At 40.6% G+C, this 17,280-nt stretch overlaps 1 protein-coding gene and 1 long non-coding RNA gene across 2 annotated transcripts in view; both read left to right on the plus strand.

Annotated features, from left to right (window-relative positions):
• Window positions 1–3,761: 3,761 nt before the first annotated feature.
• Window positions 3,762–7,122, plus strand: mcl1b (MCL1 apoptosis regulator, BCL2 family member b). Its single transcript, XM_061881715.1, has 3 exons — window positions 3,762–4,376; window positions 5,943–6,193; window positions 6,291–7,122. Exons 1-3 carry the CDS (start codon window positions 3,899–3,901, stop codon window positions 6,405–6,407), a joined length of 846 nt encoding a protein of 281 aa, XP_061737699.1. The 5' UTR covers window positions 3,762–3,898; the 3' UTR covers window positions 6,408–7,122.
• Window positions 7,123–13,900: 6,778 nt separating this feature from the next.
• The window catches only part of LOC133539657 (uncharacterized), a 60,972-nt gene continuing 57,592 nt past the window's right edge, over window positions 13,901–17,280 (plus strand). Inside the window, exon 1 of the long non-coding RNA XR_009803462.1 lies at window positions 13,901–14,498. This is a non-coding gene — a long non-coding RNA (uncharacterized LOC133539657). The remainder of the gene's footprint in view (window positions 14,499–17,280) is intronic.

Below are 17,280 nucleotides of genomic sequence, written 5' to 3' on the forward strand. Positions count from 1 at the left end.
ATCCTAGTAAATGTGTCTAAAAACATCTGAATCGCTCTCACTGCCCTCGCCTTTTTTTTTTCCTTTCTAGGCCTTCACTCTAAATTTCCTCATCCACGAAGCTTTCATCCTCGCTCAAATTAATGGGGAAATTGTCGCTTTCTCGGTCCGTATAGCTCTAGCTGCTGCTGGCTATGATTGTAAACAATGTGAGGATGTGAGGAGCCCTACAACCCGTGACGTCACGCGCACATCGTCTGCTACTTCCGGGACAGGCAAGGCTTTTTTATTAGCGACCTAAAGTTGCGAACTTTATCGCCGATGTTCTCTACTAAATCCTTTCAGCAAAAATATGGCAATATCGCGAAAAGATCAAGTATGACACATAGAATGGACCTGCTATCCCCGTTTAAATAAGAACATCTCATTTCAGTAGGCCTTTAAACAAGTTGAAAAACTTATTGGGGTGTTACCATTTAGTGGTCAATTGTACGGAATATGTACTGTACTGTGCAATCTACTAATAAAAGTATCAAAATCAAATCAAAAAAGGTTAGCTTTTTCCTACTCCTTTTTGGACATAATGTATTGCAGGGGTCACCAACCTTTTTGAAACCAAGAGCTACTTCTTGGGTACTGATTAATGCGAAGGGCTACCAGTTTGATACACACTTAAATAAATTGCCAGAAATAGCCAATTTGCTCGATTTACCTTTAATAAATACATCTATATATATATATATATATATATATATATATATATATATATATATATATATAAAAATGGGTATTTCTGTCTGTTATTCCGTCGTACATTTTTTTTCCTTTTACAGAAGGTTTTTTGTAGAGAATAAATGATGAAAAAAACACTTAATTGAACGGTTTAAAAGAGGAGAAAACACAAAAAAATGAAAATTAAATTTTGAAACATAGTTTATCTTCAATTTCGACTCTTTAAAATTCAAAATTCAACCAAAAAAAAGGAAGAGAAAAGCTAGCTAATTCGAATTTTTTGAAAAAATTAAAAAAAGAATTTATGGAACATCATTAGTAATTTTTTCTGATTAAGATTAATTTTAGAATTTTGATGACATGTTTTAAATAGGTTCAAATCCAATCTGCACTTTGTTAGAATATATAACAAATTGGACCAAGCTATATCTCTAACAAAGACAAATCATTATTTCTTCTAGATTTTCCAGAACAAAAATTTTCAAAGAAATTTAAAAGAATTTAAAATAAGATTTAAATTTGATTCTAAAGATTTTTATAGATTTGCCAGAGTATTTTTTATTTGTTTTAATCATAAGTTTGAAGAAATATTTCACAAATATTCTTCGTCGAAAAAACAGAAGCAAAAATGAAGAATTAAATTAAAATGTATGTACTATTCTTTACAATAAAAAAAATAAATGTACTTGAACATTGAATTAAATTGTCAGGAAAGAAGAGGAAGGAATTTAAAAGGTAAAAAGGTGTTTAAAAATACTAAAATCATTTTAAGGTTGTATTTTTTCTCTAAAATTGTCTTTCTGAAAGTTATAAAAAGCAAAGTAAAAAAAATAAAAAATTAATTTATTCAAACAAGTGAAGACCAAGCCTTTAAAATATTTTCTTGGATTTTCAAATTCTATTTCAGTTTTGTTTGTCTATGAATTAAAAATGTCGAGCAAAGCGAGACCAGTTTGCTAGTAAATGAATACAATTTAAAAAATTGAGGCAGCTCACTGGTAAGTGCTGCTATTTGAGCTATTTTTAGAACAGGCCTGCGGGCCACTCATCTGGTCCTTACGGGCTACCTTGTGCCTGCGTTGGTGACCCCTGATGTATTGTGTCATCCTCAACCGCACACTCCTTTCAAGCCCACATAAGCAGCATAACCCGGTCTGCTTACTTTCATCTACGGAACATTAATCATCTTCGCTCATCCCTTACCCACATACTGCTGCCATTTTAGTCCATAGCCTGGTCACCTCTCGCCTGGACTATTGTAACTCTCTCCTGTTTGGTCTCCCTCACAAGTCACTTCACAACCTTCAGCTTCTCCAGAACTCTGCAGCCCGGATGATCACCAGATCTCCTTCAATCCAGTACATCACCCCGGTTTTGCAGCAACTCCACTGGCTACCCATCAAACATTGTATCCACTTTAAAATAATCCTCCTCACTTTTAAAGCCATCCATAAACGCTCTCCATCATATCTCTCTGACCTGATCTAAGAAGATCCTCTTCATCCATCCATCTCACTGTCCCTTTATTTAAACTGTCCACCATGGGGGCCCGAGCTTTCAGCCGCTCTGCCCCACATCTTTGGAACTCTCTGCCACCAGACCTTGGTAACTTGGACTCAATATCCCTCTTTAAATCAAGACTCAAATCTCACTTATTCCGGACTGCTTATTCCTTGTAATCATCTTTTCTTCTCAAACTTTGTTGTTGTTATTATTGTTGTTTTTATCCAATTAGATTTTTCCCCAAGTGGAGGAGTTCAAGTACCTCGGAGTCTTGTTCACGAGTGGGGGAAGAGTGGATCGTGAGATCGACAGGCAGATCGGTGCGGCGTCTTTAATAATGCGGACGTTGTACCGATCCGTTGTGGGGAAGAAGGAGCTGAGCCGGAAGGCAAAGCTCTCAATTTACCGGTCGATCTACGTTCCCATCCTCACCTATGGTCATGAGCTTTGGGTCATGACCGAAAGGATAAGATCACGGGTACAAGCGGCCGAAATCTCCCTTAGAGATAGGGTGAGAGGAGCTCAAAGTAAAGCCGCTGCTCCTCCATATCGAGAGGAACCAGATGAGGTGGTTCGGGCATCTGGTCAGGATGCCATCCGAACGCCTCCCTAGGGAGGTGCTTAGGGCACGTCCAACCAGTAGGAGGCCACGGGGAAGACCCAGGACACGTTGGGAAGACTATGTCTCCCGGCTGGCCTGGGAACGCCTCGGGATCCCCCGGGAAGAGCTGGACGAAGTGGCTGGGGAGAGGGAAGTCTGGGCTTCCCTGCTTAGGCTGCTGCCCCCGCGACCCGACCTCAGATAAGCGGAAGAAGATGGATGGATTTTGTACGGTGTCCTTGAGTGCCCAGAAAGGCGCTGTCACGCCAAATTTCTTCCCCCCTATAAAAACCTTCCCCCCCCATTTACTTCCGGGGTCATGATTAATACATTATAAAAATATAACGTTATATTATAAAAATACAGACGTTTTGTTCACGCTATATTATAAAAGAAATTAAAAAACAATTTACAAACACAAGCTATGGGATGACGCATTTACTTCCGGGGTCACGTTTCTTCTTATGTCATCCCATAGTTTGTGTTTTTAAATTGTTTTTAATTTTTTTTTTATAATATAGAGTCAACAAAACGTCTGTATTTTTATAATATAGCGTTATATTTTTATAATATAGCGTTAACAAAACGTCTGTATTAATCATGACCCCGGAAGTAAATGGGGGGGTGAGGTTTTTATTTATTTATTTTTTTACTTTTTTTGGGGGGGGGGTTGAGGTTTTTGTAGGGGGGAAGAAATTTGGCGTGACAGCGCCTTATAAATAAAAAGTATTATTATTATTATTAGTAAATGTATATATATATTTGTAAACGCTTTGGCTTGGAAAAGGGGTTGGATTAAATAAACTGTGCTTCTTCCTACTCCTTTTCGGATATTATGTATTGTGTATGTTCATGTTTGAAATACACTAAGAAAGTCTTTGTTCTGTGGGGGTGGATGACGCGCCATTTACGTCACAGTGACGTGTGCAGAGACGTGTATATAAAGCGGAGCGAGCAGTCCCTTCTTGCCGAGAGTCTAGTTTGTCAAGGCCGTCAAGTAAACTTAAGAAAAACTCAATTTGCGTTTTTGACTTTTTTTTCTTTTTCTTTCATCGACGTAAAGAAGAAGACTCAACATCCAATATGAATATCAATATGATGCAGACGACGAGGAGCGTGGCGCGGAACGTCACCGCGGGATGTATGGGCCTGTGTCCTCAAAATGGAGTCTACGAAAGCGCGGTGCTCTGCGGCTCGGGGGCGCCCTCCTCCCCGCGTCTCCAGAGAGCCGTGGCCTTGGAAGTTCAAAGCGGCGCCGCCGCCTCATTACACCGACCCAGCATCTTGGAAGTGAGCCACAAGGGCGGCTTCGCCACCATTAAGAACCAACACGACGACATCGACGACGCGTCTCTGCCGTGCACGCCCGAGCTCCTCAGCCCGGACGACGGCGTGCACGCCGGAAACGAGGCCCTGGACGCGGCCACAAAGAGCCTGGTTAGCGGCTTCCTCACTGAATTCACCGGCCTTTCGAAGGGGCCGTGGTTGGAAAGCAAAGCGCAGTCCACCATGAAAAGAGTCGTGAGGAACTTGCTGGAAAAGCACAGATATACATACAACGGTGAGGCCATTCTCTTTCTTACTTTACGCTTTTTTTTTACGTAAAACATTGAAAGGCTGGCCATTTTGACTAGCTTGCTTTACGCAAAGGACGTAAAACATTTCAACACTCGCCAGTTTGGCCTGCGTACTATACGCCACAAACGTAAACTATTCAAATTCGAAATACCGGTTTAGCCTGGTTACTTTACGCCAAAGACGCAAACAGCATTTACCAGTTTGGCCTGCTTACTTTACGCTGATTACTGTTGTAATCATTTCACCAATCTTGCGCACTTTGCAAATTATACGTCATTTCAATTTGCATGTTGCAAAACGAAATTTTGTGGCTGGTTTAGTCAGTAACCCTACAGTATTATATTTTATAAATAGTAAACTGAGTTATGGTAGTAATTTAGTCGTGGATGTACACTGTGTAGTGGTTAGGGTTGGACTGATTTGAGGGCAATACTCAATTATATTGTCCCGATTACAAATGAATAGATTTGCATAAGTATTTCATAAATTATTTTGACACCAAAAACATGTATTTGCGCCCACTGATTTGCAAAATGTGCACCACATTATTGAAATATATATCTGGAAGCAATTTGCAAAAAATTGCGCATTATACAAAATCAATTTACGTCCTTTGCGTAATGTTGATCCTACAACATTACGCAAAGGACGTAAAACATTTCTCCACACACCAGCTTGGTCGCCATTTTTGTTTGTACCAGGAAATTGATGTTAGCCTTTTTTTTTTTTTTTCGAAACCATCTTAATATACGAGGATTTCACAGGTTAATACAACCCTTTTAAGTATTTAAATGGATAAAAAAAACATGAAATACGAAGTTTAAAGGCATTTTAGAGTTCATACAATTGCAATTTAGAACAAAACCTCCCTGCCCAGTTTGCCCCTATAAGAAAATTTAAAGTTAAAGTACCAAGGAGATTGTCACACACACACTTGTGGCGAAATTTGTTATCTGCATTTGACCCATCCCCTTATTCACCCCCTGGGAGGTGAGGGGAGCAGTGGGCAGCAGCGATGCCACGCCCAGGAATCATGTTGTGTAACTGCACTTAAAGGTGTTCAATATTTATCGAAGTGCAGTTTTTGCTAACAGCTATTTACAGTATTTATTAATACATGTAACTATTTTGCACGAATACGTTATTGATCTTTTTAATTACGATTGTAAATAATAGTGCAGTAATGAACATTTCTCTGAAAAAGTTACCTGCATTAATATATATTGGGATTAGAATAGTGCTGTAATCTTTTCAACTATAGAAGATTATCATTGTCAAATGCTAAGAATTGTATGATTTTTGACTATGTATGACAACAATCTGCAGTATGAAATGGGCTTTAAATTAGTTTTAAAGTTGCATCACAACTTTAAAACCTGCAGAAACCCAGTCATAATTTTAAGCATGTATTTCATAAATGGTCAAATAAATATAGGATTTGATTTAATAATGACCTTAAAAGGAAAGTACCACAAAGGAGCGGAGATGGAACATAAATGTCAAATGGAAATTTCAGTAAATGACACCTTTTTTATTTATCTTTTTCAAGGTATTCTCAAAAATCTTTGTCTGGACCAGAAAGGGGACAACATGGACTTTGTAGGTTCAGTAGCCAAGAACATCTTCTCAGATGGGACCACAAACTGGGGCCGCATTGCCAGTCTGGTGGCGTTCGGGGCGGTGGTGTCCCAGTATCTGAAGGACAAGGACAGAGGACACTGTGTGCCCCTGGTGGCCCAGGAGATCTCATCTTTCCTGCTGGAACACCAACGACACTGGCTAGTGAAAAACAACTCATGGGTGAGTGAGTCACGGGCATTGTGTAACGCCTGCGAAGGCTACGTGTCACAGATGTCGCTCCTCAGGACTCCTGACTAACTGATTACTTTTCCCGCAGGATGGTTTTGTGGACTTCTTTCAGGAAGCTGATCCTGAGTCCAAAGTGAGGAACACGCTCATGGCCTTTGCGGGTATCGCGGGCATCGGGGCCACACTGGCCCTGTTGATCAGGTGAATTTGTCGGACTCTTAAAAGACGGTTTTTGACGTGGACAACGTTGATGCTGGATACGTGGAGGAACCTCCACGATGCCCTCAGACTTACAAATGGAAATGAAGGCTGAGCTGCAGTTAAGTTCAATATTTTTTTGTTTTCAAACCTGCGGCCGAAGCTTTTTCGTCATGGACATTTTACCTTGTCGAGCAGTTGAAATCTATTTAATTTATAAATACATTTATTTTTCTAAGATATCAAAGATGTTTCTATGCAAATTGAAAAAAAGCATTTGATCAGCGCTTGAATTTTGGTCGATTTTAGTTTACGGGCTGATATTCCCCCACCTCCGCCGTGTTGTATGACTTTGAAGATAGCGACATATTCCACGCGCAGCAACGACGAATCCGATTTCCATAAGTCTCATTCCCGCCCGGCGATCCAACCCCGGGAGCGGAACAAGGCACGCTTGCATCCGCGTGGCACGACGCTCCCTCCGAGTCGGCTCGGCGGCACGGAGCGACTCCCGCAGAACTTTGGGACGTATCGGGGCCTGCAAGCTCTCCAGATCCAGGATTCACTTCCAAGGATCGAGTTGGGGAGCGAACTGCACGATAACACGGGAAAGTCCGAAGATGATGCTCTTTCGGTGAGGGCGGGCACGGCGCTCATCTGTGAGCTGCCAAAAGTTGTGTAGATATTGTTGGAATTATTAGTTAATAAACTATTCACTTGAATGATTTTGCTCACTGTCTTTGTTGGGGAACTCACTGCAAATGCAGAAGTTATTTTTTTTTTTGTTCACCCACTTCCTCCTTACTTCCTGTTTGTATCAGCAGTTTCTTGGAAATCAACCCCAACCCCCACCATCTCTCACATCCTCAAAGGTTATACAACACTCAATTGTTCACATGCATGTTTATTAACGAGCCAGCACCCTTTGTTTTGAAATACAAGGAATGCAGTTTGTCATGCAGCACTCCCATGTTTGTTCAGATGCGCCCCGTCGCCCCGGGCAACATCACAAACACTCGCTCGCCTCGATCTCTTAAAAGGAACAGAGAGAGTCTCCATGGTGTCGATCCACTCTGGGCGGGGAAGTTTTATGTCAGCATGAGTCTGAAGTGCTGAATGGAATGGGGCGAGGTGTATTTTGCTCATCAAAACTTATGATTCATGTACTTAATGTTTTTATTTTCTTTATGTAATAACCACTTAATCTTCTGTTTCAATACTTAACATTATTTTTGGGCGGTACTACAAATTTGGTCCAATACAAGGGCAATATTGGTATACCAATCCCGATACCTAAAATTTTTTAAAATCCTTAGTTTTTATTAAAATTTAGTTAACATCGTAACAAACATAAGTTACTTCCTTCTCTCATGACCGCGTTTCTTAACCATCGTGACCACCGTTGGGTTGCAAAGTCAGCTCTGGGCTGCTGCCAAGTGGCAGTAAAGGCAAAAACAAATAAGTTAGTAAATGTTTTAAAAGCGCAAAAAAATAGACTAAAATATGCATTTATATATTTTCATTTGCACTTCAAAATGTTCAATATTAGAAGTGCAATTTTTGCACCATTTTATTTTTGTTTACATATTTAGCACTGTTAGGTTCTTACAAATACAATGGTAACTAATACTGGCATTGGTAATGTATATTATCATTACAGTAGTGCTTTATTTGGTCACAGTGCCAATCTCAGCTACACCCTGGACAAGTCGCCACCTCATCGCAGGGCCAACACAGACAACATTCACACACTAGGGCCAACTTAGTGTTGCCAATCAACCTATCCCCAGGTGCATGTCTTTGGAAGTGGGATGAAGCCGAAGTTTCCGGAGGGAACCCACGCATTCATGCAAACTCCACACAGAAAGATCCCGAACCCGGGATTGAACCCTGACTAGTATAGAATAGACTTTATCGTCATTATATATGCATGTAACGAGATTAAAGACTCCAATTTAAACTGCGGCCATGGGAACAAATATGGGGTAAAATAAATAAACACAAAAGGTAATAAAGGAAAAACTAACAATTGAAATAGACTACTATCCAATAAAAATAAAAAGCAATTCTGTACAACAGTGGTACCAAACCTTTTTCTAACATTTGACAACCAAACAATTAAACAAGGCGACACGGTAAAGAATCTGGGTATTATCTTCGACCCAACTCTCTCCTTTGAGTCACACATTAAAAGCGTTACTAAAACAGCCTTCTTTCATCTCCGTAATATCGCTAAAACTCGCTCCATTCTGTCCACTAAAGACGCTGAGATCATTATCCATGCGTTTGTTACGTCTCGCCTCGACTACTGTAACGTATTATTTTCGGGTCTCCCCATGTCTAGCATTAAAAGGTTACAGTTGGTACAAAATGCGGCTGCTAGACTTTTGACAAGAACAAGAAAGTTTGATCACATATATACCTGTACTGGCTCACCTGCACTGGCTTCCTGTGCACTTAAGATGTGACTTTAAGGTTTTACTACTTACGTATAAAATACTACACGGTCTAGCTCCATCCTATCTTGCCGATTGCATTGTACCATATGTCCCGGCAAGAAATCTGCGTTCAAAGGACTCCGGCTTATTAGTGATTCCCAAAGCCCAAAAAAAGTCTGCGGGCTATAGAGCGTTTTCCATTCGGGCTCCAGTACTCTGGAATGCCCTCCCGGTAACAGTTTGAGATGCCACCTCAGTAGAAGCATTTAAGTCTCACCTTAAAACTCATTTGTATACTCTAGCCTTTAAATAGACTCCCTTTTTAGACCAGTTGATCTGCCGTTTCTTTTCTTTTTCTCCTATGTCCCACTCTCCCTTGTGGAGGGGGTCCGGTCCGATCCGGTGGCCATGTACTGCTCGCCTGTGTATCGGCTGGGGACATCTCTGCGCTGCTGATCCGCCTCCGCTTGGGATGGTTTCCTGCTGGCTCCGCCTCCGCTTGGGATGGTTTCCTGCTGGCTCCGCTGTGAACGGGACTCTCGCTGCTGTGTTGGATCCATTATGGATTGAACTTTCACAGTATCATGTTAGACCCGCTCGACATCCATTGCTTTCCTCCTCTCCAAGGTTCTCATAGTCATCATTGTCACCGACGTCCCACTGGGTGTGAGTTTTCCTTGCCCTTATGTGGGCCTACCGAGGATGTCGTGGTGGTTTGTGCAGCCCTTTGAGACACTAGTGATTTAGGGCTGTATAAGTAAACGATTGATTGATTGATTTTGTATCCGCGGACCGGTCAACGCTTAATAATTTGTTCCGCGACCCGGGTGGGGGTGGGGGCTAGTTGGGGGGGGGGGGTCCTTTTTTGGTTGGGGACCACTGCTGTGCAATATACAAAACACTGTAGAAATACAAAATACTGTACAATATACAGAACAAGACAAGAGAACCGAAGTGTCGGATGTATTGCATGACTACCCAGGCAGACGCACTAACCCCTCTGCCCGCTTTAAACCACATTTTGGTAAATATCAGCAGTAGGATAAGTTCATTACATTTGTTTCAAGTTAGATTAAAAAGCATCAAGCGAGATTTGTTGATACCTGCGAAAACCCTGGTGCAATATTTTGGAACAGTATAAACATGAACAAAAACTTTTGGCCCCTTTTTTAAATCCTATGTTTTTTGCCTGGTGTCTAGGAATTTTATTTCCGGAGTTAGTCAACAACAAAAACAAACATTTTCCGACGCTGAAAAATATCGTTCTCACCACTCAATCAATCAATGGAAGTTTATTACTCACAAGTGTCTCAAAGGGCGTCCTCAACTCAGATCCCACAATGTTGCTCATCATGATACTTGGTATAATTACAGTCTATGTTGACCCCACCCAAGAGCTCTAACTGGTAGCCATTCCTCTTAAATTTTTTTTTTTAGAAACTTAATTTGACATGGCGGCGAAGATTTGTGATTTTGAAACTGCTTTCATCTTAGCGAGGACGCTACTAAGCCTTATCTTCTGACGGTCAGATTTTGCAGGACACTCGTTAAATTGGTAAAATTTCTCTGCATTTGACCCATCCCTTTAAACACCTCCTGGGAAGTGAGGGGAGCAGTGAGCAGCAGCGGTATCACGCCCGGGAATCATTTATGGTGATTTAACCCCCAATTCCAACCCTTGATGCTGGGTGCCAAGCAGGGAAGTAATTTTTTTATAGTCTTTGACTCGGCAGGGGTTTGAACTCCCAACCTTCCGATCTCAAGGCGGACACTATAACCACTAGGTGGTTATAGTGGTAATATGTCGGCCAAATTAATATTTCTACCGTTTAACCTTACTCTGAATCTCCTGTTATAATGTTAAAGTTGCGTTAGTAACCCCCAATTCCAACCCTTGATGCTGGGTGCCAAGCAGGGAAGTAATGGGTCCCATTTATTTATAGTCTTTGGTATGACTCGGCCGGGGTTTGAACTCCCAACCTTCCGATCTCAAGGCGGACACTATAACCACTAGGTGGTTATAGTGGTAATATGTCGGCCAAATTAATATTTCTACCGTTTAACCTTACTCTGAATCTCCTGTTAAAATGGTAAAGTTGCGTTAGTAACCCCCAATTCCAACCCTTGATGCTGGGTGCTAAGCAGGGAAGTAATGGGTCCCATTTATTTATAGTCTTTGGTATGACTCGGCCGAAATTTGAACTCCCAACCTTCCAATCTCAAGGCGGACACTATAACCACTTGGTGGTTATAGTGGTAATATGTCGGCCAAATTAATATTTCTACCGTTTAACCTTACTCTGAATCTCCTGTTAAAATGGTAAAGTTGCGTTAGTAACCCCCAATTCCAACCCTTGATGCTGGGTGCTAAGCAGGGAAGTAATGGGTCCCATTTATTTATAGTCTTTGGTATGACTCGGCCGAAATTTGAACTCCCAACCTTCCAATCTCAAGGCGGACACTATAACCACTTGGTGGTTATAGTGGTAATATGTCGGCCAAATTAATATTTCTACCGTTTAACCTTACTCTGAATCTCCTGTTAAAATGGTAAAGTTGCGTTAGTAACCCCCAATTCCAACCCTTGATGCTGGGTGCTAAGCAGGGAAGTAATGGGTCCCATTTATTTATAGTCTTTGGTATGACTCGGCCGAAATTTGAACTCCCAACCTTCCGATCTCAAGGCGGACACTATAACCACTTGGTGGTTATAGTGGTAATATGTCGGCCAAATTAATATTTCTACCGTTTAACCTTACTCTGAATCTCCTGTTAAAATGGTAAAGTTGCATTAGTAACCCCCAATTCCAACCCTTGATGCTGGGTGCCAAGCAGGGAAGTAATGGGTCCCATTTATTTATAGTCTTTGGTATGACTCGGCCGAAGTTTGAACTCCCAACCTTCCGATCTCAAGGCGGACACTATAACCACTAGGTGGTTATAGTGGTAATATGTCGGCCAAATTAATATTTCTACCGTTTAACCTTACTCTGAATCTCCTGTTAAAATGGTAAAGTTGCGTTAGTAACCCCCAATTCCAACCCTTGATGCTGGGTGCCAAGCAGGGAAGTAATGGGTCCCATTTATTTATAGTCTTTGGTATGACTCGGCCGAAGTTTGAACTCCCAACCTTCCGATCTCAAGGCGGACACTATAACCACTTGGTGGTTAGTGGTAATATGTCGGCCAAATTAATATTTCTACCGTTTAACCTCACTCTGAATCTCCTGTTAAAATGGTAAAGTTGCGTTAGTGCCCTTTTTTAAATCCGCCTATTCCGTCTTTTCATGCTAGCAAGCTGGTCGGATTACTAATGACCACTCCTTTGAGAATTCCTTTGGTCGCCTTGTGAAAAGATCAACCTTGACATCTCTGACTCATTTGTGATCTGTTGCTTTATCTCGCAGATAACTAGGACAAAGTCTCACAGGATGTGACTCAGGTTGAAACCACGACAATCGCTGTTGCTGATCAAATTTTGTCTTGCCAGCAATGTCAATGTCCGCGCGTGTGACATAACTGTAGTTTAAAGGTTGAGGCAGCAACGGTAGTGTACTAGTGTATTTTAGAAAGAGCTGTGTGTTTGAAACCGTATCTACCTGTACAGTGGGGCCAAAAAGTATTTAGTCAGCCACCGATTGTGCAAGTTCTCCCACTTAAAATGATGACAGAGGTCTGTAATTTTCAGCATAGGTACACTTCAACTGTGAGAGACAGAATGTGAAAAGAAAAATCCAGGAATTTCAAAGAATTGGAAAATAAGTATTTGGTAAACCATTCAAAGCGCTCACTGATGGAAGGAGGTTTTGGCTCAAAATCTCACGATACATGGCCCCATTCATTCTTTCCTCAACACGGATCAATCGTCCTGTTCCTTTAGCAGAAAAAACAGCCACAAAGCATGATGTTTCCACCCCCATGCTTCACAGTAGGTGTGGTGTTCTTGGGATGCAACTCAGTATTCTTCTTCCTCCAAACACGACGAGTTGAGTCTATACTAAAAAGTTATATTTTGGTTTCATCTGACCACATGACATTCTCCCAATCCTCTGCTGTATCATCCATGTATCCATTTTGGTATAAACTCAACTCGTCGTGTTTGGAGGAAGAAGAATATTGAGTTGCATCCCAAGAACACCATACCTACTGTGAAGCATGGGGGTGGAAACATCATGCTTTGGGGCTGTTTTTCTGCTAAGGGGACAGGACGATTGATCCGTGTTAAGGAAAGAATGAATGGGGCCATGTATCGTGAGATTTTGAGCCATCAGTGAGAGCTTTGACCAAATACTTATTTTCCACCATAATTTACAAATAAATTCCTGCAATGTGAATTCCTGGATTTTTTTTCACATTCTGTTTCTCACAGTTGAAGTGTACCTATGATGAAAATTACAGACCTCTGTCATCATTTTAAGTGGGAAAACTTGCACAATCGGTGGCTGACTAAATACTTTTTTGTCCCACTGTATTTCCACAGCTCTTTTTTAATGTAGACTAATTTGTATGATTGATTTAGTAAATGTTTAAATTAATCCTGTTAGCTGTGCTTTGTTAAGCGGAAATTGGAAGATGAGGTGTTGACTTTAAATGTAAAATTGAAGCATTGTCTTTTTAAAGTGTTTTTTTTAGGCCATCTGGTGAAACTAGCATGAAGATATGAAAGCTCTCACTGATGGAAGGAGGTTTTGGCTCAAAATCTCACGATACATGGCCCCATTCATTATTTCCTTAACACGGATCGATCGTCCTGTGCCCTTAGCAGAAAAACAGCCCCAAAGCATGATGTTTCCACCCCCATGCTTCGCAGTAGGTATGGTGTTCTTGGGTTGCAACACGGTATTCTTCTTCCTCCAAACACGACGAGTTGAGTTTATACCAAAAAGTTCTATTTTGGTTTCATCTGACCACATGACATTCTCCCAATCCTCTGCTGTATCATCCATGTATCCATTTTGGTATAAACTCAACTAGTGGTGTTTGGAGGAAGAAGAATACTGAGTTGCATCCCAAGAACACCATACCTACTGTGAAGCATGGGGGTGGAAACATCATGCTTTGGGGCTGTTTTTCTGCTAAGGGGACAGGAGGATTGATCCGTGTTAAGGAAAGAATGAATGGGGCCATGTATCGTGAGATTTTGAGCCAAAACCTCCTTCCATCAGTGAGAGCTTTGAATTGTTGACCAAATACTTATTTTCCACCATAATTTACAAATAAATTCCTGGATTCTTTTTCCACATTCTGTCTCTCACAGTTGAAGTGTACCTATGATGAACATTACAGACCTCTGTCATCATTTTAAGTGGGAGAACTTGCACAATCGGTGGCTGACTAAATACTTTTTTGCCCCACTGTACTTCCCCAGCTCTTTTTTTTAATGTAGACTAATTTGTATGATTGATTTAGTAAATGTTTAAATTAATCCTGTTAGCTGTGCTTTGTTAAGCGGAAATTGGAACACGAGGCGTCGACTTTAAATGTAAAATTGAAGCATTGTTTTTTTTTTTTAAGTGTTTTTTTTTGTTTTTAGGCCATCTGGTGAAACTAGCATGAAGATATGAAAGCCTGCTGGTCTGCATGGTCTCTCAGAATGAAAGTTTCATGATGTGAGACAAAAGCAGGAAGTGTTAAGCTGTGCAGGCGTGGGAGACTTTCAGGTGCGGTTTGGAAACAATCGAGCACATTCTTTGCATTGTGATAAGTCTTTTTACTTTAGCTTGTAGTACAAAGTAATTTTCTATTAAGGACTTTAGCCCCTGTAAAAGCACCTTTATTGGAGAAACTGAGTGCTGACATCCGATCAAACTTCTCTAAAGCTCTTTAAACTGTAATCGGAGCCGTGAGTGTTGGCCTCCTCGCCCAGAGCGCTGTCATTGGTCCACAGAAACTTCCGCCCCCCTTCCTTTTTTCAAAAAAAAAAGCTTCGATTCCGGGAACTCGTAGCTGACGCACAAGTTTATCTTTAACCGGGCCACTCAGCTGCTCTTACTTAGAAGTTTGCGGCTGAAACTCTCAACCGTGAGCCTGAGCGAGGAGATAAAGAGCGGAGGACATTTCTAGCAGAAAGAAGTCCGAATGACAGCCAAAGTTTGCAAAACATGCGGCAGGAAATAAGTAAACACACCGTGTAGTTACTGAAGTTTACTGAAATTGTACTAAGTAAGAGTACTGTTACTTTACAGATGTATTACTCAAGTAAAAGTAAGGAGTAGTCACCCAAATATTTACTTGAGTAGAAGTAAAAAGTATGTTGTGGAAAAAATTACCCAAGAACTGATGAGTAACCTGTTTGTTTAATGATGAAGGCAACAAGTAATGCACAAAAACATAAAAATAGCAATGAAGAAATTCAAAGCCAGGAATATCTCTTAAGGAACTAAAACAAAAATATATATACCGGTATTTGGTTTTACACTGTATTGAAAACATTTTTGAAAGTTCATTTTACCTTTGCAACCTCATAATACTATTGGCTAAGTTTTATATTCATAAATGTAAGTTTCTCAATACCTAACCTGTTTTTTGTGCCTTTAAAAAAGATTTAAACTCTACATTAAAACACTCTACTTCTAACAACGAAAAAGCTGTGAAAACGATGATGCTGTGTTCCAAATTTAAGTTATTTACTGAAATGTGTTGATTTTATATATATATATTTATATATATATATATATATATATATATATTTATATATATATATATATATATATATATATATACGTATACATATATCTTGCATTCTATTTTAGTTACTTTGAATTTACAACCCCCTAGCGCTGTTTTGTACTGTTTTTATACTGTTTTGTACTGTTTTTGTACTTACTTTGATTATTATTTTCAAGTGTTTGTAAATGTTGACATTTATAAATATAGGTTTATGAAAAAAAAAGAAAAAAGTGTGCAGTTAGTCATGTGACCGCCTGGCTCTGTTTGATTGGTGAAATGGAGTCAAACGTCACCAGTGACTGCATTTGATTGGTGAAACGGAGTCAAACGTCACCAGTGACTGCATTTGATTGGTGAAACGGAGTCAAACGTCACCAGTGACTGCATTTGATTGGTGAAACGGAGTCAAACGTCACCAGTGACTGCATTTGATTGGTGAAACGGAGTCAAACGTCACCAGTGACTGCATTTGATTGGTGAAACGGAGTCAAACGTCACCAGTGACTGCATTTGATTGGTGAAACGGAGTCAAACGTCACCAGTGGCTGCATTTGATTGGTGAAACGGAGTCAAACGTCACCGGTGACTGCATTTGATTGGTGAAACGGAGTCAAACGTCACCAGTGACTGCATTTGATTGGTGAAACGGAGTCAAACGTCACCAGTGACTGCATTTGATTGGTGAAACGGAGTCAAACGTCACCAGTGACTGCATTTGATTGGTGAAACGGAGTCAAACGTCACCAGTGACTGCATTTGATTGGTGAAACGGAGTCAAACGTCACCAGTGACTGCATTTGATTGGTGAAACGGAGTCAAACGTCACCGGTGGCTGCATTTGATTGGTGAAACGGAGTCAAACGTCACCGGTGACTGCATTTGATTGGTGAAACGGAGTCAAACATCACCAGTGACTGCATTTGATTGGTGAAACGGAGTCAAACGTCACCAGTGACTGCATTTGATTGGTGAAACGGAGTCAAACGTCACCAGTGACTGCATTTGATTGGTGAAACGGAGTCAAACGTCACCAGTGACTGCATTTGATTGGTGAAACGGAGTCAAACGTCACCAGTGACTGCATTTGATTGGTGAAACGGAGTCAAACGTCACCAGTGGCTGCATTTGATTGGTGAAACGGAGTCAAACGTCACCAGTGACTGCATTTGATTGGTGAAACGCAGGCGTGTGATAGATCCTACTTTGAAGGTCTGTCTGACAAACCCAAACAAAGCGTGCATTAACAGATCGATAAAAATCAGTAGCGAGTAGCGAGCTGAATGTAGATAAATGGAGCGGAGTAAAAGTAGCGTTTCTTCTCTATAAATATACTCAAGTAAAAGTATGTTGCATCAAAACTACTCTCAGAAGTACAATTTATCCCAAAAGTTACTCAAGTAGATGTAACAGAGTAAATGTAGCGCGTTACTACCCACCTCTGGGTGTTGGTAGTGGTCTTGAATGGTGTGCCAGTCATGTGACTCATTGGAGTCATAAATGTACATTTCGATGGACAAGTGTGGGGATTAAAAAACTTAATGTGTTGCAAGTAAATCGGCTGTTACATGACGATGTGAGTAAGAAAGCAAATATCCAATAAAGCAATTTAAAGGGGAGCGGCACTTTTTGTTAATATTTTCCTTATCATTCACAATTCGTATGTAAGATAAGTATGTATTTTGTATGTATGTGTGTATGTATATATATATATATATATGGTGTGTGTATACAAAACACATACATATATACTAATAATCTGTGTATGTGTATATA

Source organism: Nerophis ophidion, linkage group LG21, assembly GCF_033978795.1.
Source record: "Nerophis ophidion isolate RoL-2023_Sa linkage group LG21, RoL_Noph_v1.0, whole genome shotgun sequence".
Classification (NCBI taxonomy): domain Eukaryota; kingdom Metazoa; phylum Chordata; class Actinopteri; order Syngnathiformes; family Syngnathidae; genus Nerophis; species Nerophis ophidion.

Excerpts from the sequence above, each read along its gene's own strand:
- mcl1b (XM_061881715.1), top strand. The coding sequence starts at position 3,899 with ATGAATATCAATATGATGCAGACGACGAGGAGCGTGGCGCGGAACGTC. Across the intron at positions 4,377-5,942 it reads GCACAGATATACATACAACG|GTATTCTCAAAAATCTTTGT; the intron begins GTGAGGCCATTC and ends ATCTTTTTCAAG. Across the intron at positions 6,194-6,290 it reads TAGTGAAAAACAACTCATGG|GATGGTTTTGTGGACTTCTT; the intron begins GTGAGTGAGTCA and ends CTTTTCCCGCAG.